Source organism: Bubalus bubalis, chromosome 16 (assembly GCF_019923935.1).
Source record: "Bubalus bubalis isolate 160015118507 breed Murrah chromosome 16, NDDB_SH_1, whole genome shotgun sequence".
Taxonomy (NCBI): Eukaryota; Metazoa; Chordata; class Mammalia; order Artiodactyla; family Bovidae; genus Bubalus; species Bubalus bubalis.
The window spans coordinates 56584891-56607932 of NC_059172.1; the positions used below are offsets into that span (position 1 = coordinate 56584891).

Sequence of the window (23042 nt, forward strand, 5' to 3'; positions counted from 1 at the left end):
GCGGCGGCCACCGCCCCTCCTGCGGCTGGAGCGCTTCCAGAGCAGAGGCGCAGCGTCGCTCGCCTAGGTGCTAGCTCGGCGGGCCTCCTGGCCCTGCTCGCGTTCCTCCTCCGCGGGCTCCTCCTTCTCCTCCCGCGCCCCCGGCGGCCGCTCCCGCAGCCGGCTCCTCCTCTCCCTCCCTGCCTCCCCCTCCTCGCGCTCTCCGCGCTAACTTTCCCGAGCCCTGGCCAGCGGCGCAGAGCTCCCCGGCAGCCTCCGGCCCCACTGCAGACCGCGGGCTGCGAGCGCGGGTGTGCCCTGTATCCCGTCCCCGCGCCCCGGGGGCGCTCCGGAGAGAACAGAACGATGCCCGGGGCTCGGGACCAAGGCGCAGCCCGGGCGAGATGGCTGGGCATTGGGCTTTTGGGTAAGGCAGCCCCGGCTTGGTTTCTTCTACCTCTTGCCCCAACCCTTCCCCCACCCCTCCCCCCAGAGCAGGGGACACTTAGAAGAACAGCACCTTGGATAGGGTGGGCTTTGGAGCGCGGCCCCCAATGAGCGGCTCCCGCTTCTTCCAGGACGCCGTTTGGACTGCTGAGCTGCCGGGGGACCTTGCGCCGTACCCCGCCCCATCCCATCCGCCAGCCCGGCGATTAGTTCTTTGCTGTCTCTAGTGCGTTCAGCTTCTGGAGCTGGAGCTTGGGGCCGCAGAGGTTTAAGCCGGCTGGGGGAACGCGTCTGGGATCGGATGTAGGAGATGCCCGGTGGGTTGCACGTGTGGTTGTTGGGACGCTGGTTTCTACCCCAGCCCGGAGCCCCTTGCAACTTGAATGCGTGTTGCCCCGGCACCTGGCGTGCACCAGTTCAAGGCGGGGGAGCGCCCCTTCCTCCTAACCCCTTTTCCGTTTGGCTCCTCTGCTGTCTACTTCCTCTAGTGCCCATTGCCTTCTCTGCAGACTGGATGGGGTTGGAGGGACTTGGAGGATCGTTCAAGCCCTCCTTTAAATTTTATTTTTGTTTTTATGGCTCGAGACTTGTGGGAATCTTAGTTCTTCGACTAGGGATTGAACCCATGCACTCGGCAGTGAAGGCACCAAATCTTAACCACTGGACTGCCAAGAATTTCCCCCTTTTAGGAAGGATCCTGTCTCTCTTCTTAGGTAAAGATTCCATGGGGTTGGGCGGTGGGACCTGTTTAACCTGCTCTTGGCTCTTCATTTTTGGGATGAGTATGAAGACTAAGGAGGCACATCCGGAGACCACAGAAGGAACGGATGATTAGTGTCTATTTTATGCATATGATACTTTTGAGCGTCAAACTCCTCGAGATTAGGGAATGACATTTAGTAGTCCAGAATGTAGCCTCTCCGAAGTCAAAGCTGGATTTCAGTGTAAGCCGATTCCATCTCTGGCACCTGCACCTCTTCCTGTTTATATTTGTCAGATTTGGCTTTTGGCAGCTCCCCTCATCGGGTTGGGCACACAATGTAAGCATTTGGGCTGAAAACAGGAAGACAGAAGTCTTTAAGGGTGGCCACTGCTGCTTCTGCTGATGTAAACCGTGTGCTGACCTGTCATGTTAGCACCTGGGGGTGGAGCAGGGATAAAGTATGTCCTTCACTCAGGAGCCGCTGCTTTTGTTACATTCCTACAGCTGGTGTTCTCTCTTGTAGCTTAGGCACAGGTGTGCTGATTCCACGGTGACCCTAAGAGGTGGGTCTCTGCGAGGCCCGAGGCTTCTCTTCATGGGCTGGGCACAGTGGCCCTCTGCTCCCCCTCATCTCTGATCACTGTGGCCATGGCAAGGGGAAGGGGTCACTGGGGAATTCAAACTCACACCACCATTAAACTAGCCTGCTTATCAACACATCTGGCTTCCCTTTCTCCTATTGCCTGGTTGGCTGGTGGAATGTGAGTGCCAGAGTATTCATAGAACTTGTCTTCTGTGGGGAACCCCACCATACACCGTGTGTGAGTGTGTGTGTGTGTGTACACACCAAGGCACAGATTCTTGGTACTTTTCTCCAGGTGGAAACCCCCACATCCTCTAAGCACTGTTTGAGCTGATAGACTAGGGAGGGACAGAGGCCCATTGGAACAGGTTTGGAAGATTCCCTGAGCTACCCTCTGGGAGCCCAGGAGAGAGCAGAGTGATTCATAGGAGGAGACCAGCAGACCCTAGAACTGGCCCCAGCTGCTCTGCCCCTTGCCCCTTTGTCTGCCAAGGGAATACAACCTGAGTCCCTCCCTGGACGTTGCCCAGGCAGCCACTGATAAGACCTCACAGTGGCATTGCTTTGAGCTTGGCACGAAGACACCATCCTTGGTCTTGGTCCAGGAGGGGAGATGCAGAGATGACTGGACAGCCAAGTAGAGCATCAGAGCTGGCAGGAGCTTTGGAAACCGTAGCACAGAGCTCCCCTCAGGATGTAGAAACCACGGTCCAGAGAAGGTGACTTGCTCACTGATGTGTAGCCAGTTGATGGCCAGGTAGGCCTGAATCCAGGTCTCTGGGGCTTTGTCACACCAACTTGCCTCTCAGTTAACCACAGTCTGCTGCAGGGGAAGGTCAGCAGGGGTCCTGCTGATGGACTGAAGAAGCAGTGAGCTTGGGAGCCTGAGTGTGGAAGGATAGAGGCTTAGGGGCCCAGAGCTGTTCTCACAACTATGGAAACTGGGTACAGAGTAGTAAGCTCCCAGGAGTCCTCTACCCCTCCAGCTTCCTCTCCCCACATCAAACTCAATTTCCTAGGCTGAGACGAAACTGATTTTTGATAATCTGACCAGACGCTCCTTTCTTAAATTGAGACACAGTTTTCAAGACGGCAGTATTGCAATTGAGGCTAAAAGGTGTCAGTCCCTTCCTAAGTGTCTGTCCTACCCACTCCTTCCTTGTTGCTTGATCTGCTTAATTGCTGCGATCTCTGTGTAATTATCACTTGTGAGGGTGCTCTGTTGCCCAACCCTCTTTCCCTGGGTATGTATTTATTAGGACTTGTTTAATGAGAAGGCAATTAAGCAGAGGGTGTTTAGTCCCACTCAGAGGAAGGAAAAGGAAAGGGTAAATAAGCGGTTCATGGCAAAAAAGATGGGAAAGCAGGGAAGAGGAGAAAGACCCCAGGTTTGGGGATTCATTCTTTTTTTGGACATGCAGGCTTGTGGGGTCCCAAGTCATTATGGCTGCTGTGGCGGGTGGGACCAGCATGCTAGGTAGACCCCAGGCACAGATTCTCCCACCTTGCCCCCCTGTTGAGGGTGTAAGGATCTCTGCAGAAGCCACATCCATTCCATGGCCTGCAAGAGGAGGGATGGGCACACTGCTTGGAATTGTTTGCAAAGCTGGTTTTGTTGAACATCCAGCGCTGTCTCAGGGGCATGTTTCTATCCTGGCAAAGCTCCTGGGGGTGGGCAGGAAGCCGGCAGGTTGCCTAGGGAGAGGGAGCTGAAATCTTTCCTCTGTCTTTGGGCCCAGGGGCCTTGCCTGGCTCAGCCCCTGCCTCCCACAGCCCCCAGGGCCTGCACCCCAGGAGGGGTCTTGTCCTGCTGGCCTTGGCCCACTTTCTCCCTCCCAGCTCTTACTTTGAACCTGATTCCCCTGGGGCCAGTGTATCAGCTTCCCTATTAAAGTCAGCCGCGATTCCGCCTGCCTTGCCAGGCAAGCCCGGGGAGCTAAACTTAGAGTGTGCTCCACGCTGCCCCTCTTTCCTCCTCTCGGCCTAAGTTGAGTATCACTGTACCTGGATATGGGAAAAGGTGGCAGAAGATTTCTGCCTTGGCATTTGACTTGGAACGTCTGATGGTAGATATGAGATCCCCCTTGGTGTATTTAATAAGATTTTCCTGTACAAATATATTTTTACTATAAATGGGAGGCTTGAGTCAATCCTTAGACATAATCGGGTGGGATAGGAGGGGGCCGATCAGAAAACAGCCAAGAAAATGGCTGTTCTGAGAATGGTTCGGCAGTTAGTGAGCAAAGACAAGGCTTAGGATTGAATTCCACAGGATCACGGGTCGGAGGATTTGTTCCCACCCATCCCACGATGCAGGAAAGGGACCCCCAATCTGAAATACACACAAGATCACTTGAAATTCTAAAGAGTTTAGTTTGGGACAAAGAAAGTCCTTCTTTATCCGAGGAAGTAGCCACATGGAAATAATTACCTCCAGGAAGTAATACAGGGTGAAAGTATAAAACAGTGCTTGAATGACTTGGAGATATTGTTGGCTGACACTGGTCCTTAAGTTGAGTGTCTTGGTTACATCTAGACCTACAGTGGAGGCCAGCCCTGTCCCTCTGCCTCCTTTTAAACACTATGTTCCTCTACCCGCAGAGAGCCCAGGCCAGAGGGATGCATTCACTGAAGCCCTTCTCATGTTTTATAAGCTCATGTTTTTTTTAGCTTTATACCAAGCTTAGAAGGTAGAAAAGACAGGCATCCCTGGTTTGAGGATATAGCACCTCTGACTTTCTCAAGGTCAGCCAGCCAAGTGGGGTCTGCCATGTGCCTCCTGACACATGCATCCTGGCTTGGTAATCCTGCTGAAGTACCTCTCTGAGTCCTCTAGTGGGTCTAGATCTGACTCTGCCCACTTCTCTCCCCCTAGCACAGGCTCACAGGGAAGAAGGCACAGGACGCAGGCCTCCGGGTTTTCCTGTGCACGAGCCTCCCAGACACGGCCGATAAGACTTCTGCGTGCTGGGAGGGTGTGCGGTGGAGAAGCCAGGCTTGCTCCCCATCTCTGATGCTTTAATTCAGGCAGGACTCTGAACTTCAGCGTAGAAACATCTCTGCCTTCCCTTTGTCCCTTCTAGGCTACGGTGGGAATGGTGATGCTTCACTCTGGGAGTCTGGGAGTCCTGAGTACATTAGAGTTAAGTCATCCACACAGGCGCACACTAATCAGGCGGAAATGCACACCGTCATGAGTCAGACCTTAGAGAAGTACTTTTCTCCTCTGTCCTGGACTGTTTTTTTTTTGTTTGTTTTTGCTTCTATTTAACGTGATCAAAAAGATTTCGCTTCTGATGGGTATCTCTGGTGCTTGGATAGTCTATTCCAGCTGAGGTTGGGGGGAAGGGGTTTGGCCCCTGACTTGGATCCCCCTGTCTCCCCTAGGATCCTGGACACTAGAGGCTGGTGCTGTGGTGCTCCCCGGAACACGTGCTCAGGCTCCGAGGGAGCACTGTAGGCATCAGGAAGCTCCTTCTGCTGAGAGCTTCACCACACTGCACTCCATTCTTTGGTTTGTGGAGGCGGTGGGGGTGGTGAGAGGCAAAACTGAGGTCTCCCATCAGAAGGTTGTCTTCTTGGGACTTCCCAGGCAGTCCAGAAGCAAGCAAAACTCCTTGCTTCTACTGCAGGGGGTATGGGTTCAATCCCTAGGTGAGGAACTAAGATCCCACATGCCATGCAGTGTGGCAAAAAAAAAAAAAAAAAAAAAGACAACCAAATTGAAGGCCATCTTTTAGGCAGGGGGGTGTAATCTCATGTCTGGCTCCTGTCTGTAGATCTCTGGGGCAAGGTGGTGAGGGAGGGGAGAAATGAAAGGAAAACCAGGAGCTTTAAGGAGGGCTGGCCCTGACGGCGTTGTTCCCTTGGAGAGGCACCGTCACAGAGTGGTGGAAAGCAGAGCTCGGTCTGTAGTCTGCTTATTCCACTCACCAGTTGTGTGGCCTTGAGCAAGTTAATCTCTCTGAGGCTGTTTCTTCATTTTGCATGTTGGGGATAAAAATAATAACTACCTCATTGGGATTATCATGAGGATTAAATGAGACAGTGCCTGTAAAATGCCTATCCTATTTTACCGTCAGTGCTCAATTCCAGATCCACCATTTATTATGTGACCCTGCGCAAGTGACTTAACCTCTCTGAGCCTTAATTGTATCATCTGTACAATGAGAAAAATGATACCCATCTTTCGGCATTCTAATCAGAGTTGAAGTTAATAGGTAGAAATCCTCTAGCACAGTGGGGCCCAAAGTGTCATCTCTGATTGCAGCATTTTCTGGGAACCTCTTAGAAATGCAAAATTTCAGGCTCCACTCTAGGTGCTGGATCTGAAACTGCTGGGGTGGGGCTGGCAGAGCTAGCTGTAATCACCTCCAGGTGATTCTGACGCTTTGTGAAAGCCACGGCTCTAGAACAATCCCTGGCACGGAGGGGCTGATCAAAGATTGAAGGCTAATTGAAATGACCCCTCAGCACTAACTGGAACTCTGGTGGGCAAAATCTGCTGTTTTAGGATGTAAGGTAGCACTTTCTTGCTTTGGGATGCTAGAAATGTCTCTCGTTGACCTTTGTGTGTATGCGCTAAGTTGCTTTGGTCGTATCTGACTCTGAGCCACCCTATGGACTGTGGCCTGCCAGGCTCCTGTGTCCATGGGATTTTCCAGGCAAGAATACTGGAGTGGGGTGCCTTGCCCTCCTCAAGGGGATCTTCCTGACCTGGGGATCGAACCTGAATCCATGTGTCTTACATCTGCATTGGCAGATGGGTTCTTTACCACTAGCACCATGTGGGAAGCCCCTCTGTTGACCTTAGGCAAGTTACCAAACCTGTGTGTGTTCAGTTGCAGTGTCTGCAATATGGAGCTATTACGGTACACCACTCAGAGCGTGGCTGTGGGGCTTATATGTAGCCGGAAGTGCTGAGCATATACCAGCAGTTGTTGACAGTGGCAGGGGATCCTGGACTATGGGTTGTTATTTCTGAGCTTTGTGTTAAGAGCAGTCTGCTTTGCCTTCAGAAGTGAAGAGGACATGAAGAAGCTGAGGGAGTCCTAAGAGCAGAGTTGGGCCTCCGGCTCTCCATGGAGCTCCTCTTACTTATTTATGGCAGGCGAGATCTTAGTTCCGCAACCAGGGATTGAAACTGAGCCCCCTGCAGTGGGAAGTGCAGAGTCTTAACCACTGGACTGATGGAGAGGTCTCCTTCTTCTAAGTTAAAAAGCATTGCCCAGGTGGCACTAGGCATCCTTATCTCGTGTGTGCAAACCAAGAGGAAGCTGATTTATGATGTATCAATATAATGAGGAAATTAAGTTTGATGAAAGAGGTCCTTCTCTGAGAATGAGGATGGGAGTAAGGTTGGCAACTTTAAAACAAAGACTGACCCTATCTGTCTTGGGAACAAGAACAGTTCTGGGAATTGCCTGCAGAGCTGGGAGCTGACTGGCCTGAAAGGGGTTCTCAAGTGGCTCAGCCACTAAACCCAGTTAGTTCAGCCAAGTCTCCTCCCATTTGGGGTCTTGGTTGTCCCATCTCTAAAATCAGGCAGTGGCAACTTAGTGTCTCTAACCTGAAACCATCCAGGTCCTTTAGGCTCTGACACTGTGGGAACGCCAGGCTGGTGGTCCAAGTAGTTGAGAGAAGCTACAGTCTGGGAAGAGATGCCAGGGAAACTTTGGCATAGGAGGTGGTACAGCCAGGTGTCTGCTCTCAACTGCCCAACTGGAGTCACACTCCAGTTCACATTTCAACTACCTCTGGAAGTTGTAGGACTTTGGCCAAGGCACAGGGCACTTTGCTCTTCTGAGCCTTATCTTTCCCACCTGTAAAATGTGATTAATGAGACCCTCCTTCCAGGTGAGAGGTGAAGATGCTATGAGATTACTCATACGAAGCCTTAGCCAACATCTCTGCTCAGGAAAAGGTCATTATTCTCAGCATCACTGGGAACCTGAGGACTCTGAGTCCTCACCCGGGGTGACCCTGGTTCATTCAGGGGCAAGGACAGCTAGTGTCTAATTCTGAAACCCCTCCTCCTCATGACCTTGAGGTACAGTGGGGTTTCCTCAAGGACTCTGTAGGACAGGAGGGCCAGGTTCTCTTACAATAACTCACGAACTCACAAGGCAGGGCCCAGAGGCCATGAGTGGAAATTCACAACTGCCACCTGCTCAACTGGCAGCGATGGCATTGGACTGGAAGGTGTGGGAAAGAAGGGGGTGGGGGTGGGGATGTTCCCAGGATGAGAGGCCGCAGTGGGGCTGCAGGGAGTCGGGGGGCTTCTCTGGGTCCGGAGGGGACCACGGGTGCAGCGCCCACTCCAGCCACCTGCTTGCAAGCATCCTGTTGCCCTGAGTCGGCCTCCATAAAGTGTCTCCCGCCCTCACTTTCTCTGAGGTTATTGCTTTACTCCCTCTGATTTCACGGCTGCTGAGTGATGCCAAGACATCCCCGTTCCACCCCACCCTGCGGGATGCCCTCCAGGTCCGCCTTGTCTCTCTTTTCTTCTCGAGGTCCCTTTCGGTGGTGGAGCAAGGTCCAGCGGGAGGCATCCCCCTGCCTCTCGGCCCCTTGGGGCGGGTGGGAGCCTCCAGGGTCCGTGATGAGTGGCCGAGGAGCCGGTGTCTGCCGTTTTCCTTTTAGCCACCTCAGGCGACCCGCTCAGCCTCCCAACACCCCCGCCCCGCCAAATCCCGAAAATATCAGGAGGGGGTGGCGCACAGCCCTTGGGGAGATTCCCAGCGCGAACAGGAGGCGCAGGTTCTGCACTTGGGGGCCTCAGGGACCACATCCGCTGGTTAAGGGGCGCGGACTCGCGGCCCGGAGGCCGGGACCTGGTTTTCCTGGGTTGGGGTGACCCCTGGTGGTCACTTAGAGTGTCACAAGGGTTACTAACAGGCTCAGAAGTCCATCCAGCTCAGGCCAAGAGGGAGAATGAATCACGGAGGTGGTCCAGGCAGAGTCGGTTCAAGAGAACCATCTTCTAATATTGACACGGAGGGCAATAGAGACATCCCTGCCTGACCATGCCACTGCACTCCACCGGAGAGGTCCCTTCCAGGGCTGCAGGCTGGAGGTTCTGGTGGGATTTTACTCAGGGAGGTGGTGCCCCTCACACAGGTCTCTTCCTGCTCCCGGTGTCCCTGTCGCTGGAGGTGTCAGTGGGAAAGGCCACCACCATCTACGCTGTCAACGGCACGGAGATCCTGCTACCCTGCACCTTCTCCAGCTGCTTTGGGTTCGAGAACCTACACTTCTGGTGGTCCTACAACAGCAGTGATACATACAAGATCGTAAGTAGCCGGAGAAGGGATGGGGCAGCTCAGATCCTCCTCCGGGGTTTATCCCCTCACCCCTGCCTCCCACCCCAGGCTATGGTCCTTTCTGGACTGACCCCTCAGTGATGGTCTCCAGGGATGCATCTTTGGTCACCCTCACCTTTTATTTATTTAAAAAATACATGTATTTCGCTCTTTTTGGCTGCACTGGGTCTTTGACGGTTTCTTCGGTTGCAGCTGGTGGAGGCTGCCTTCTAGTTGCAGTGCGCGGGCTTCTCACTGCAGCAGCCCCTCTGGTTGAGGAGCAGGGGCTCTGGGGCACATGGGTTCAGTAGTTGTGGTGCATGGGCTTAGTTGCCCCATGGCATGTGGGATCTTCCCAGACCAGGGATTGAACCTGTGGCCTCTGCATTGGCAGGCAGATTCTTAACCACTGGACCACTAGGGAAGTCTCTCTCCCGGTATTCTTTCCAGAGCCTGTCTATGTGGGAAGGATGCTTAGATTTTTGTTGCCAGAATTTGGGGTCTGTTGGAATTCCTGTCTCGAGTCCTCTGTCTGGTCTGAAGAAATACCGGAAACTTGGTTAGCTTGTGTAAACATTAATAATTTAATTTAAAAAGCAGAAGAGACAAGACATTTGGAAGACTTGGAGAGGGGGAGTGAGAAGAGTCCAAACAGGAGAAGGGCTGGGGAAATGGCCTTGGAAGGATGGAAGGGGATGCTGGAGAAGAGAAGGGTTCAGGGCTTTGGCTGGGGGTGGAGATGGAGAGTCAGCAGGTGTTTTTAAATGTTTCTTTATGTATTTGACCTCACCAGATCTTAGTTGTGGCAAGCAGAATCTTTAGTTGTGGCATGTGGGATCTAGTTCCCTGACCAGAGATTGAACCCAGGCCACCCTGCATTGGGAGTGTGGAGTCTTAGCCACCGGACCACCAAGGAGGTCCCAGCAGGTGTTTTTTGAGTACTCTGCAACCTAGTAGGGGACTGGAAGTCACAAGATACCAACTCTGGATGTAATTAAACACTGAACTCAGAGGGTGCTGATGCACTGCCCTGTGGGATTGATCCACATCTTGATGGAGGGTCAGAATTCAGGCAGATAGGGGATGAGGTGTTAGCAAAGGCTGGAAGGAATGACAGAGGGAAGCGAGTGTGGTATTAACAGGCTTTTATGTGGTATTAAAAGGCTTTTATGAAGAAAGCAGTAAAAGTCATGCTACATTCTAGGGAGACCTTAGTAACAGAAATTGGGTTTAGCCGGAAGCAAGTAAAATCCAGGTTAGACAGACAGACATATCGGTAAGTGCAGGAAACCAAGGGGAAGGGCTCTTCCTGGCCTGGGCAGAGAGGTGCCCAAGGAGTGGGCTGGAGTGATGTCATGACTGTAGAAAGGACTCTGATTTTTTTCTTGGCCCCCTCCTTGCTCCCATCTTCCCACACAGCTCATAGATGGGACTGTGAAGAATGAGAAATCGGACCCCAAGGTGAAATTGAAAGATGATGACCGCATCACTCTGGAGGGCTCCACAAAGGAGAAAATGAACAATATTTCCATTTCGCTGAAGAACCTGGAGTTCAGTGACACGGGCAAATACACTTGCCACGTGAAGAACCCCAAGGAGAATGATTTTCAGCACCAGGCCACCATCTTCCTCCAAGTTGTTGATAAATGTATGTAATGGGTCTGGGACAAGGGCAGTGGCGTTGGAAGGACGGGGCTAGGGGTGGGTACCCATCTCAGTGTAATGGTGAAATGGACCATTGGTGTTTTCTTTCACTTTATGCTTTCAAGGGCAACTGGAGTTACATCTGGAAACTCGAATAACTTAGTGTGAAAGTTATTCTGCCACTGAATAGCTTAAGATATACACTGAGGCCCTCTAAGCCTTGTTTTCCTCATATGAAGATTTGCCTTCTCTTAGGGTTGCTGTGAGAGTTCCAGAAGCTACATGGAAGTGTGTTGTGAAGTTCTCCTTATGTGTTGATTATTACTGCTCTTGTGTATTCTGTTAGCAACAGCTGATTGAATGCCATGTAGGACCAAAAAGTGCTATGAATGATACACAGTGGCCTTTCTCAAAGAATTGACAGGTCAGGGTAGGACAGAAGACAAGTAAACACATAACTGAAATGGGGCAAAGCATGCAAAGCCAAAGTAAAGGAGATTAAAAATATATTTATCTATTTATTTGGCTAAGCCAGATCTTAGTTGAGGCGTGTGGGCTCTTAGTTGCCACATGTGGGATCTAGTTCCCTGACTAGGGCTTGAACCAGGGCCCTCTTCATTGGGAGCTCAAAGTCGTAGCCACTGGACCACCAGGGAAGTTCCAGTAGAGATTGATAAGAATGGTCTCTCCCCTCTGGAGCTTAAGTCCTGGTTGAGGGGATTCCAATCCAACAATGGTGGGACAATTAGACAACGAGGGAACACGTGATAAGGGTATCCCGTGACCCTGACACTGGACGTGTTTAGAGAAAGGGCTGAAGGAGTTAAGACTGGGTGGGCATCATGGAGCCTGGAAGGCTAGCGAGGCATGGAAGCAGAGAAAAAGGAATTTGCTTAAGCATCCTGATCGTGTTGCATTTCTTGCGTTCCTGGGGATCCACTGCTCTCCTGGATGATGTGGGATTCCTGCAGAGAAGATGCTCATGATTCTGTAATTTTTTGGAGTTAGGGCCATTAGGATTCTCAGGTGGGTTGGATATAGGGGTTTGAGAAAAAGAGAGGAGTCAAGGATGACTCCAAGGATTTTGGCCAGAGCAACTCAAAGGATGGTGTTTTCTCAGCAGAGATGGAGGAGATTGTGGGTGGAACAGGTTTGGGAAGTCAGGAGGTCAGTTTTCAGATGAGGGAACTGAGGCTAGAAGGGTTAAGTGACCAGCTGTAGGTTATTAGTGACTATCAGTGACCAGCTCATTAGTGACCGTGGAAATCCTGTTGTTGAAATCCAGATTACCTGGCTCCTGTGTCTTCTGGCCGCATAAGAGGTATTGCAGGGAGATTCTCAATTTTTTTTCTGCATGGGTAAAAGGAAACCTAGAAGGAGGCAATGAAAGTCTCATGCTTGAGGGTCAAGTCAAACCTGGATGCTGTGGTCCCCAAGTCTGAGTTATTCCAGAACTTGTTGTGTGGGTGTCTGCGGGAGGGCGTATGTGTGGAGCACAGGGGGAGAGGGACGACTTCCTGTTATGCCTTAGCCTGACGGATGCCATATTCTAGCTTCTCCTGCTTCCTGCTGGGGTGGGCGTGTCCCAGAGGCCCAGGTTGGAGGCTGGGGAGCTGCTGGGCTGCCATGGTGCTCCAGGTGACTCCTGCTCTCCTTCTCCACCCCTCTTCTTTCCCTTCTCTGACCATGAAGTGGAAGAAGTGGACAACACCGTGACCCTCATCATCCTGGGTGTCGTGGGCGGGGTCATTGGGCTCCTCATCTTCATCCTGCTGGTTAAGAAGTTCATTGCCTTCATCATCAAGAAGACTCAGGAGAAGAAGTAAGTTGATTCCTGCCTTCTCACCGGCCTACCACCCATTCTCATCTCATGGGTGTTCCAGCATCCTCTCATCCACCATCATATATCCCCATCTGCCTTCATCCTTCCATCTATCTCCTAATCCCTCCTCTTTTCCTAATTCTTCTACTCTCTTTTTTATCCCTGCCCCGCTCCTCTCATCTTTCAGCCTGATTCTTCATCTCACTCCTTTTTCCCCATCCGCTCAGAAGATGTTTATTGAATACACTGACTTCACTGAGAACATACATACAACTCATCTGCTCTTCCTCATTCCCCTGTCTTCCTGCCCATCCTGTTATTTGTACCACCTCAATCTAAAGTCTTACCAAAGGCTTTAAAATGCCTTTTTTTTTTTTTATATCAGGGGAAATATGAGATTCTGCATACAGAAACCCTAAAATGGGAAGATCCTTCTAGGGTGATGGGAGTCTTTTATTGTGAAATTTTGAAAATTCAAATGAAGGAGAGAAAAACAGTCTAAAAAGGCTGATATGACTACCTGGGAAGCCCTAGGATAAATTCAGGTATAAAGACAGATATTTGTAAGAGGAACGAGAAGAAAGATCAGGAGGTACAAAGGGTGCAGCCCACAACCAGAATTGCCAGAGCTGGCAGGTTCCACGATTGAATGCTGCAAAACCCAGAGCAGACCAAAGGCATTTGAAAGTTGTGTTCTTGGCAAGAAAGATGAGATGAGGTAGGCCTTCCATTGAAGCAGAGAGGGTGAAAGTAAGTAGGAGAAGCAAGGGAGAAGCAGAAGATAGAAGAAGATCTGTTGGGGTTGGCTTCATGCTGCTTTGTTGAAAAGAAATTAGGCTGAAAAGGGCACTGGTCAGAAAGGAAGGCAAAAATGCCACTGGTCAGAAAGGAAGGCAGCTGAAGGCAGGGAGAGAATTTTAGGGATTGGCAGAGGGGAGGGAGAGCTGGGAGGACTGGTTGCGATGATGAACTCTTGGGCTATCTAGCTGCATCATGGCTAGAGGCTGGGAGGATTTCAGAGATCTTGAGAGGGGCCTGGAGCATGGATCCAGACCAAATTGTGTTTTTAATAATCAGTCTTACTATTGCTGGTGAGAAGATTTGGAGAACACATTATTCACCATACGGTTTAAAAGCACTTGGGAAAAAAGCAGTCATCCTTGGCAGCCACCATGAGTTCACTGGAACCAGGGCAGGCTAACATTTTCGTGCTCGTGCACAGTTGATCAGAAGGATGCTGCATGTAATAATACTTCCTGTCGTTCATCACATGCCTCTACCGTGTGTTAGATACTCCATCAGGCATTTAAAAAAATAAAACATGTATGATTTTATTTTGAAGTTGAGCAAAGTGAGGCTCAGAGTGGTTAAGTGACTTGCCCAGGGTCACACAGCTAATAAGCGATAGAGCTGGGATTTGAATTCTGACTTGTTTTCTTTGAAACTTTAACTATTGCCGCTGCGCCCTCCTGATTCACAGGGGGGTGGGATCTAGAGTTCAGTAAGTCATTCTTTCATTCGGTGGCTCTTTTTGAGATGCTATGTGCAAAGTACTGTGCCAGGCACTGCAGGAAATTCTACAAGGAATGAGATTCTGCCCCTAAGTAAAGAAGACATGTGCAGAAATCAGTGTAACAGGAGGTAGAGGAAATAGGGCTGGCCTAACCCACTCCAGGATTCTTGCCTGGAGAATCCCATGGACAGAGGAGGCTGGCGGGCTGCAGTCCACAGGGTCGCACAGAGCTGGACATGACTGAAGTGACTGAGCATGCATGCACACACTCAGAGAGAATGTTGAGGGGGTTCAGGAGAGGGTGGAATAATAGTGAAGGATTTCTGGCCAAAGAGACATTTGTGGTCAGCCTTGCAAGATGGATATGAGTTAAGTCCCAGGGAGGGTGAAGAGAAGGTTGTTCTGTAGGGGGAACCGCTGAGAGCAAAGACAGCCAGCCTGGGAAGCGACCATGTTGTGGAGAACAGGCGTTTGTGGTTGCTGTTGTTGAGGGAGTGGGGGTGGGGTCAGGAGGAGGGGGGGAAACCCACAAAGGGGGTGGGGACAGACCCTTGAGGACCCTTGAGGCTGAGATTGGCTTTTCTCTGACCACAGGGGAGCTGGGGAGGGCTTGCAGGGCCTGGCTCCATCAGAGGACCTGGAAGAAAGGGTCTGGCGTTGTGGGCACAGGGACTGGGAAGGCAGAGGCTAGAGGTGGGAGACAGGCCAGGAGGAAGGCTGAGAGGGTCCTCTGAGCAGCGAGGTAGGCCTGCGTGACAATAAAGATGTGGTGGCTTCCTGAGAAGAAGGGAGGTGCGGGGCAGCATCTTATGATCAGTTCTGGGCTTTCACATGTGAGGGTGTTCCCTCTGCCTCGAATGTCCCCTCCCTCTTTTCCTGCTCATCTTTCTTGGTCTCCGCTTAAATGACGCTTCCAAAGGACCCTCCCTGACCCTAGAAGGAGCCCTCCTAGGCTGAGTCCCTCCCTGGCATGCCCCACCCCCATCCTGCCATTTACTGCATTGTGCTGCAGGTACTTGTTTAATAGCATAGTCCCTGGAAGACTGCGGGTTTTTGGAGAGCAGGCACCTTGTCAGTTGGACACCTTTGTAGCCTGACACAGTGCCTGGTAGCTAGCAGGGTCTTTGGAAAGAAATATGGATGGTTAGGTGGATAGGAATTGGCTAGACTGACTATTCCTTAGGTTTAGAGATAGGTAGGTAGGTAGATAGATGATAGACCCATCTGAATAGAGGTCTTTAGTGGTATGTCACAGGCTCTGTTTGTTCATTGTTATTACTGATTTAAACTACACTAAGAATGACATGGGCTCTGGTGGCTCAGGGGTAAAGAACCCACCTGCCAATGCACTAGACACAGGTTCGATCCCCGGGTTGGGAAGATCCCCTGGAAAAGGAGATGGCAACCCACTCCAGTAGTCTTGTCTAGGAAATCCCATGGACAGAGCAACCTTGTGGGCTACAGTCCATGGGGTTGAAAAGAGTTGGACACAACTTAGTGACTAAACAACAACAACAACAGGAATGATACACTTATCAAATTTCCAGAAACCTAGCAACTGTATCGGATGGATAACAAAATTGGGATCTGGGAGGATCTTTTTTTTTTTTAAATTAAAGTATAGCTGATTTAGTGTTGTGTTGGTTTGCTGGAATCACAGCAAAGTGGTTCAGTTGTACATACCTACATATTTGTTCTTTTTCAGATTCTTTTCCATTGTGGTTTATTATCAGATATTGAATATAGTTCCCTGTGCTATACAGTAAGGCATTGTGGTTTATCTATTTTATGTAATAGTAGTTTGTATCTGTTAATCCCTAATTTATCCAAATTTATCCCTCCCCCTTTGGTAATTATAAATTTTTTTCTGTCTCTGTGATTTTCTGTTTATGCTTTGTAAAGAAGTTCATTTCAGTCATACTTTAGATTCCACATATAAGTGATATATGGTGTTTTCTCTCTGTCTGATCTACTTCACTTAGTGTGATCATCTCTATGTCCATCCATGTTGCTGCAAATGGCATTATTTCATTATTTTTATGGCTGAGTAATATTTCACTGTATACATGTACCACATCTTCTGTATTCATTCGTCTATGGATGGACATTCAGATTGTTTCCATGTCTTGGCTATTGTAAACAGTGCTGCTATGACCTTTGGGGTGCATGTATCTTTTTGAATTAGAGTTTTCTCTGGATATATGCCCAAGAGTGGGATTGTTGGATCATATGGCAACTCTATTTTTAGTTTAAAAAAACTAAACCTCCAAACTGTTTTGCATAGTGGCTGCACCAATTTACACGCCCACCAACAGTGGAGGAGAGTTCCCTTTTCCGGATTTAGGAGGATAGGCTGGAGGTATAGACTAAATCCTGCAAGATGAAATTGATGAAGATGAAATGTTAAATCTCTCCTGAAGGCCTCAAACTCAGCTACACAAGCCCAGGGTGAGGCTAAGATGTAGTTTAGTGACAGAAGCCATGAAAAAGACTCGGAAGTTTTCATGGGCCAAAATGTAGGAGTAATGCAGCAGTCAGGTCTTCTCTGGAGCACCCTGTGCGGCCTGGCCACTGCTGTTGGGGGGTCTTGTACTTAAGACTTGAACATGCCCAGCACAGGGTGGCCGGGGTGGTGCCTGTTCTGGGGGGTATTCCCACCTGCCCACCTCTCCTTCCTCCTGCCCCATCCCCCGCCTCTGCCCACACCTGCCTGCCCTTCCGTCTCATTTTGCTACATCTAGTCCCAGCAAACTTCAGGAGGAAGGGCCTGCGGGGCCTGGGTGAGGAGCTATTTGCCCTGGGCATCCTGTCTGCTGGCCTGGACCCTTCCCCTGGCTTGGCACAGCCTGACATCTACCCTGGTTTGGGCTCCCCTCATTACTGACCCCTGGGAGGAGTGACTGGTACCCTTGCCCTCTGCCACGTTGAGATGACCTGGTGATGCTGGCCTTACTGAGTACTTCCTGTGGCTCAGGCACTGTTCCTAGTGCTCCCTGGCTCCTCCCAGTAATCCCATGAAGAAGGGGCCATTGCAGCCATTTTTTAGACAAGGAAATGGAGGCAGAGAGGGTGGGCGATCTGGCCTCTGGCTACCGTGGCACTACAGAAGGCCAGGGAGAGGCTCGGGGCTGGCACAGGGGGCCACGGCTCCCCTCCCACACAGTTTTACCCACCACTTGGCTCTCCCTCTCACCACTGCCTCCCCTTCTCTCCTTTCTCCCTCTCAGGAAGGAGTGCCTCGTGAGTTCCTCAGGGAACGATAATACCGAGAATGGGTTGCCCGGCTCCAAGGCGGAAGAGAAAGCACCAACAAAAGTGTGAGCCCTGCGTGGGGCCAAGCAGCTGCTGGGAGCCTCACTTTCCTATGATGAAACCGATGCTTGAGCCGTGTCCGTGACCCCATGTGCCTGAGACATCTGCTGCTTGGCTCAAACTGTAGTCTTCCCCGGGCGGGGAGAAACTGGGGTCCTGTCCCGCCTGCCCCACCCCCTACCTCCCACCAGGGCTCCCCAGGGACAATGGCTGGCCAGGGAAAGGAACCCGCGGAAGGTTCGGGAAAGGAAAGGAGGGGCTGGGGCGGTGTGAATGGCCTGTTCCCCGACACCGGGGTAGATGGTCTTCAGTGCCCCCCACCCTAGATGAGGAGCACCTTGGTTTTCCTCCTGATGTCTCTTTGTGAGAGACTTGGGGGGTCGCCGAGGGCTGCCCCAGTAGTTGGACCCTGAGTATGGAAGACTAACCCTTTTATGGCGGGAGTGGCCGGAGGACTCTCTACAGGCTCTGGGGGTTGGGGGCTGCTGGAAGGATCCTGCAGGGACAGGCTTCGATGGATACCTGGTTCCCCATGTCCCTCCAGTGAGGAACTTCCCTCCCCCCACGCCGACCCCTGGGTGCCTGCCTGCCTTGGTTCTCTCCTTCTCCCCGCTGCTCGGAGTCCCTGAAGACTCCCAGCTAGGGCTGCCACTTTGTGTTAGGGGTCCTAGCCCACCTAGTCTGCTTTTCTAATCTCTGGGTTCCGAAGGGCTCATGAATGGGTCCCTCAGGCTGTCCCAGAGCACTGGGCGCCACTTATTTCTTTCCTAGAATTTCTGTTCGGGGCGTCAGGGCCGCAGAACGCCCACCAACGCCGGCTGCCCCTTCTCCTTGGCCTGGCAGGACCGTGGCCGCTCGTGGGAACTCCCAACCGGCTCCGCCCTGCTGCTCTTCCTCCGAAGCAGCAGGTGGCGCCATCTCGCTTGAGGAGCTGCTCGCTCCTGTGTTCCTCTCGCTTCTCCCCGCCCAGGGTTGCTCACCTCCATTCCCGGGTCAAGGCTTGCCTTCGCCTCAGGGACCCTCTTGCTTTGAATGAGAGGGTTCTTGGGTTTTCTGGCTGCTTCCTGCTCAGCTGTCCCCTCCATCCTCAGCCTGGGGTGGGAGAGGGGCAGGTAGAGAGTGCCCACAGTTTTCCTCTGCTTTTCCACGCACTGGTTTGCACACCCCTTGTGTGTGGGGCTAGACTGTGCCTTAGCTCCTGAGTCCTGGCTCATAACGTCCTCGACCCCTTCCTTCAGCCCACGTGGAACAGCCAACTCTGGTGGGGCCCTGGTGAGGGGTCCCCAGCCGCTCACACTCAGGGTCAGGCAAGGGACCGGGGAGCTAACGCCCCCTGGGCCAGCAGCTGAGTCCTGGAGGCATCTGCCAAGTGCTCCCTGGGGCCCTGCCATGTCATGGTGTTGTCCCTGTGGGTTGATGAAGTGGGGGATGGACGGGCCTGTGATCATGGAGGAATCCACCATCTGCTCCCACCCACCTCAATCTCTCATTAAATTTCTGACACTCTGTCCTTTGGGGCCCTGGGAGGAATGAGAGGGGAGTAGCCCCTTTTTCAAAGTGTATGGGGACTGCCTAAGGGCTCTCCCTGCCAAAAATCAGCAGTGAACATCCCAGCAAGGGCCCACTCAGATCTGCCTCTGTCCCTTGTGTCTTCCTTCTCCCATCCTGGGCTCAGGTTCAGGCTTTCCTGTCTTTAGGAGCAGACAGACCAGAGCCACCAGTTATTCGGGAAACTTCTTAGGTTTCCTTCATTCAGAACCGTTTTCTTTTCCTTTCCCAGCTTCAGCATTTGGACAGGATTGGGCTCCTCTGACTTCCCTGAGAGGAAACCAAGGCATACAGAGTATGGGGGAGGGAGAGCATCATCCTCTGTATTCCTGGGTCTGCTGCTGACTCATAGGCAGATCATGTAACTTCTCTGGGCTCAACTTTTCCTATCTGTAAAATGGGGTAATAATACTTACCTACTTCACAGGACTGTAAGACTTGGAAAGTTTTGGTTTAAAAATGTCTTTTTGGCTTGGAAAGGGATTTAGGAGTTCAGGTATCAAAGTTGGAGGGAGTGTTCCAAGTCTATCCTGTCCTCTGTGTCCTATCCCTATAGTGCACACACTCACACACACATATACACACATTCTCACTCTCTTTTCTGTCTCTCTCTTCCCACCCACCCCCTGCCCTTAGAATTATTTTAGCTTTTGTAATGTTAGAAACCTTGGCTCTGATGCTTAAAGCTTCTTGTCCATGGCTTTTGTTTGGTAGTTTTCCATAGAGGTGATTGAAACTGTAGAGGGGGACACTTTTGGTTGCTCCAAGGCCTGAGGACTCATGGCTACTGCCGTTTAATGAGCGTGAGGGCTAAGGATGTTCAACTCAGTCCCCACAACAAAGACTGTCCTGCCCCAAGGCTGGGATTATACCCATGGAGAAGCTCTGGCATGAATTTGCAGTGGAAGATGTGTGGGCAAAGCCATCTTCCCAAGCAGACCCTCAGCGCATGCAGGTCTCTGAGAGTGATCTTCAGGGGCTGGTGAGGGTGTTTTCAGGGTGTGTGGGCTAGAGAGCATTCACAATATTGAACTTGGGAGCCCAGGACACATGCAGTTTCACTGACACTAAAGTCAGGAGACCACAAACAAAGTCTTTCCCACTTCCCCTTCCTTGACCCCCAAGTAGGACCTGAGTATTCCAGGCCTTGGGATTCTCCTGGTGTAGGAATTGTGCAGAAGGCAACCAGAACGAGCCTGGAGAGGTCTGGGAGGACAGCTGGTGGAGCTCAGACTTTCACATCTGGCTGGCTGCCCACAGCTGGATGCAAAGGGTGGGGTGTAAGAGCGGGCTCCTGAGATGGGGACAGCTGAGGGTGTGCCTGTGTGGACAGAGCATGTGGAAATGCGTGGCTGTGGGGTGGGTGGGCCGTGCATGGGCATGCGGATGTGTGTATAAAGGCTGAGTGTGCCTGAGATGGGGGAGCTTCTATACATTTCAGAACCATCTTTCCTGTTGGGGCACCTGGAGTCTGAGAAAGAATAGAGACAGAGGGAGAGACCAGCTGTGCTCCTGGGCCCCATGACACACCATGGTGCCATCTCACTGTCACAGTTGCCGTCAGAGTGGGGGGGGGGGTGCTAGGAGACGGGACTTCTCTGGGGGAAATCCTACAGCTTGCTTGACTACTGTGTCCCAGGGAGTCCCTACCCTCCCACCTCCCACCTGATACGCAGTGCTTTCAACTATCTTATGCATGGTTTATCCCTCTGGCTTGGATAACAACAATACTCATAGTCAATTTCCTGTAAAACTATAAATCAAAACAATGCAGCACAAACGGGCCTTGTGGGGGTGGGCCTCAGATCTGCGGGTGCCTCTGGGAGGCGCAGATGTGCACACACCAAGCACTTACTTGTGTTCAAGCACAGAATGAATGTGAGCTGACTGACTGTCTTGACTTGACAACATGTTTTGCTTTGTAGAATTTTATTTAGTTTTGCCTTGGATGAAATAAAAATTATGTTTAATAGAAACAGTTTGGGGTTTCTATCCTTGGCTAATTGGAAGTTGGGGTCCAGTTTTATTACTTGCCAGCTGAGCCTCAGTCTTCTTGTGTCTGAAACGTCCCCTGCCTTGGTGAGATACCAGATGTAAAAAGTCTAAGAATGTCTGCTGTATTCATAGGCATTCAGGTTGTATTAGTGCTGATAGTACTTCTCCTTCCCCGAAGAAGGTGCAAAGATGGCCATCTGATACTGGAATCGTTACCAGGGCCTTCCCTGTACTGATGACCTTGGCAATGATTCTGGTACCAGTCAATGTCATCACATTCCCTTACCCAGGTCTCTCCACCCCAGGTTAACATGTGTATCCAGGTGAAATCTGTTTCAAATGACAATGCCAACCTTAAAGAGGAAAAGCACAGGGCTTCCCTGGTAGCTCAGTGGTGAAGAATGCCCCTGCCAACGCAGGCGACATGGGTTCAATCCCTGATCTGGGAAGATCCCACATGCCGTGAAGCAACTAAGCCCGTGCAGCACAACTGCTGAGCCTGGGCTCTAGAGCCCAGGAGCACAACTACTGAGCCCATGTGCTGAAACTCCTGAAGCGCACGTGCCCTAGAACCTGTGCTCTACAACAAGAGAGGCCATTGCAGCAAAAAGCCTGCGTACCACGACTAGAGAGTAGCCCCTGCTCGCCACAGCCAGAGAAAAGCCCGTGAAGCAACAAAGATGAAGCACAGCGAAAAATAAATAAAATTTAAAAAATAGTCCACATTAAAAAAAATCTAAAAAGATTAAAAAAGAGAGAAAGCACAAAACGACCTACTGACTGGTCTATATAGGCACAACGAGCCACGCTTGGTGGGTCATGCTGTCTGGAGGGATGGGAGGATGGGCGTGGGTGGGGATGGGGGAGGGAGGAAGTTTAGGCTTACATCCCAGGAATGACTACCCATGTGCATTTCATATTGTCCATCTTAATTATTTGAAAGAAAGTGAAGGTGAAGTTGCTCAGTTGTGTCCGACTCTTTGTGACCCCGTGGACTGTAGCCTACCAGACTCCTCCGTCCGTGGGATTCTCCAGGCAAGAATACTGGAGTGGGTTGCTATTTCCTTCTCCAGGGGATCTTCCCAACCCAGGGATTGAACCCAGGTCTCTCGCATTGCAGGCAGACACTTTAACCTCTGAGCCACCAAAGTTATTTGAACATAGTTTAACTAAGCACTCCAGCCTCCTTTCCAGCTGCTGGGCATAAGGCAGGCTGGGAAGGAATTGGGAATGTGTGTGTGTGCTTATATTTGTGGATTCTATCATTCCACATTTTCCCCCCATATCCCTCTCTTAAATGGGTTCACCTAAGACTGCATCTCAAAGAGTTTCAAACACTAAGTCCTCAAGAGATCTTATTAAAAGACTCTGCTTCCTCGATCAAGGACCCCAGCAAGGCAGAGGTCTATGAGGTCCTCAGTATCAGCAGATGTACTTGACATCTGCGTTCTCTTCACCCTCAGCAATAGTAACTCCTCTGTGCTCCCACCCTGAATGGACTCATCACCAGGATCCATGTGCTTACCCGTCTTCAGCGCCTGCTTGTTGCCTGGGACCTCCTGGCACCTTCTCATCAGCTAGAGACCTGTGAGATATTGAGGTTTCCTGGTCCATATCTGAGTTTATAACACTCTTGGAGTGCTGTGCATTGAACTTGTAGTTCCCCATGTAAGGATCAGTCCCAAGGCCTAGGTAGGTTTCCATCATTGCTGTTTCATTCTATTTCCTTTCCGTACTCAACTGTCATAATTGATAGATAAACGAATGTGTCAAAACCAAATTAGGAACTGGGACTGTCCTGGGTAAACCTGACACAGGATCACCCTGTGAAGGCCATACTGACTCACCAGGACAAAAATACACATAAACTGTTGTTGTTTAGTCATTAAGTTGTGTCTGACTCTTTTGCGACCCGATGGACTGTAGCCCTCCAGGCTCCTCCGTCCATGGGATTTCCCAGGCAAGAATACTGGAGTGGTTGCCATTTCTTTCGCCAGGGGATCTTTCCAACCCAGGGATTGAACCCACATCTCCTGTGTTGGCAGGTGGATTCTTTACCACTGAGACATCAGGGAAGCCCCTCCCCACCACACACATAAATTTAAGGGTTCTTAATTTGAGCTGCTGGCAGGCACACAGACTAGATGGACTATTTTGAACCAGAAGCTCTGTTAGAAGCTAGTGTTACTAAAATG

General features: G+C 51.0%; 1 protein-coding gene across 1 annotated transcript; it reads left to right on the plus strand.

The window, feature by feature from the left end:
- SCN4B (sodium voltage-gated channel beta subunit 4) lies at nt 1-20828 on the plus strand. Its single transcript, XM_006044711.4, has 5 exons — nt 1-406; nt 8832-9004; nt 10433-10661; nt 12350-12479; nt 17220-20828. Exons 1-5 carry the CDS (start codon nt 346-348, stop codon nt 17311-17313), a joined length of 687 nt encoding a protein of 228 aa, XP_006044773.1. The 5' UTR covers nt 1-345; the 3' UTR covers nt 17314-20828.
- Nucleotides 20829-23042: the final 2214 nt, after the last annotated feature.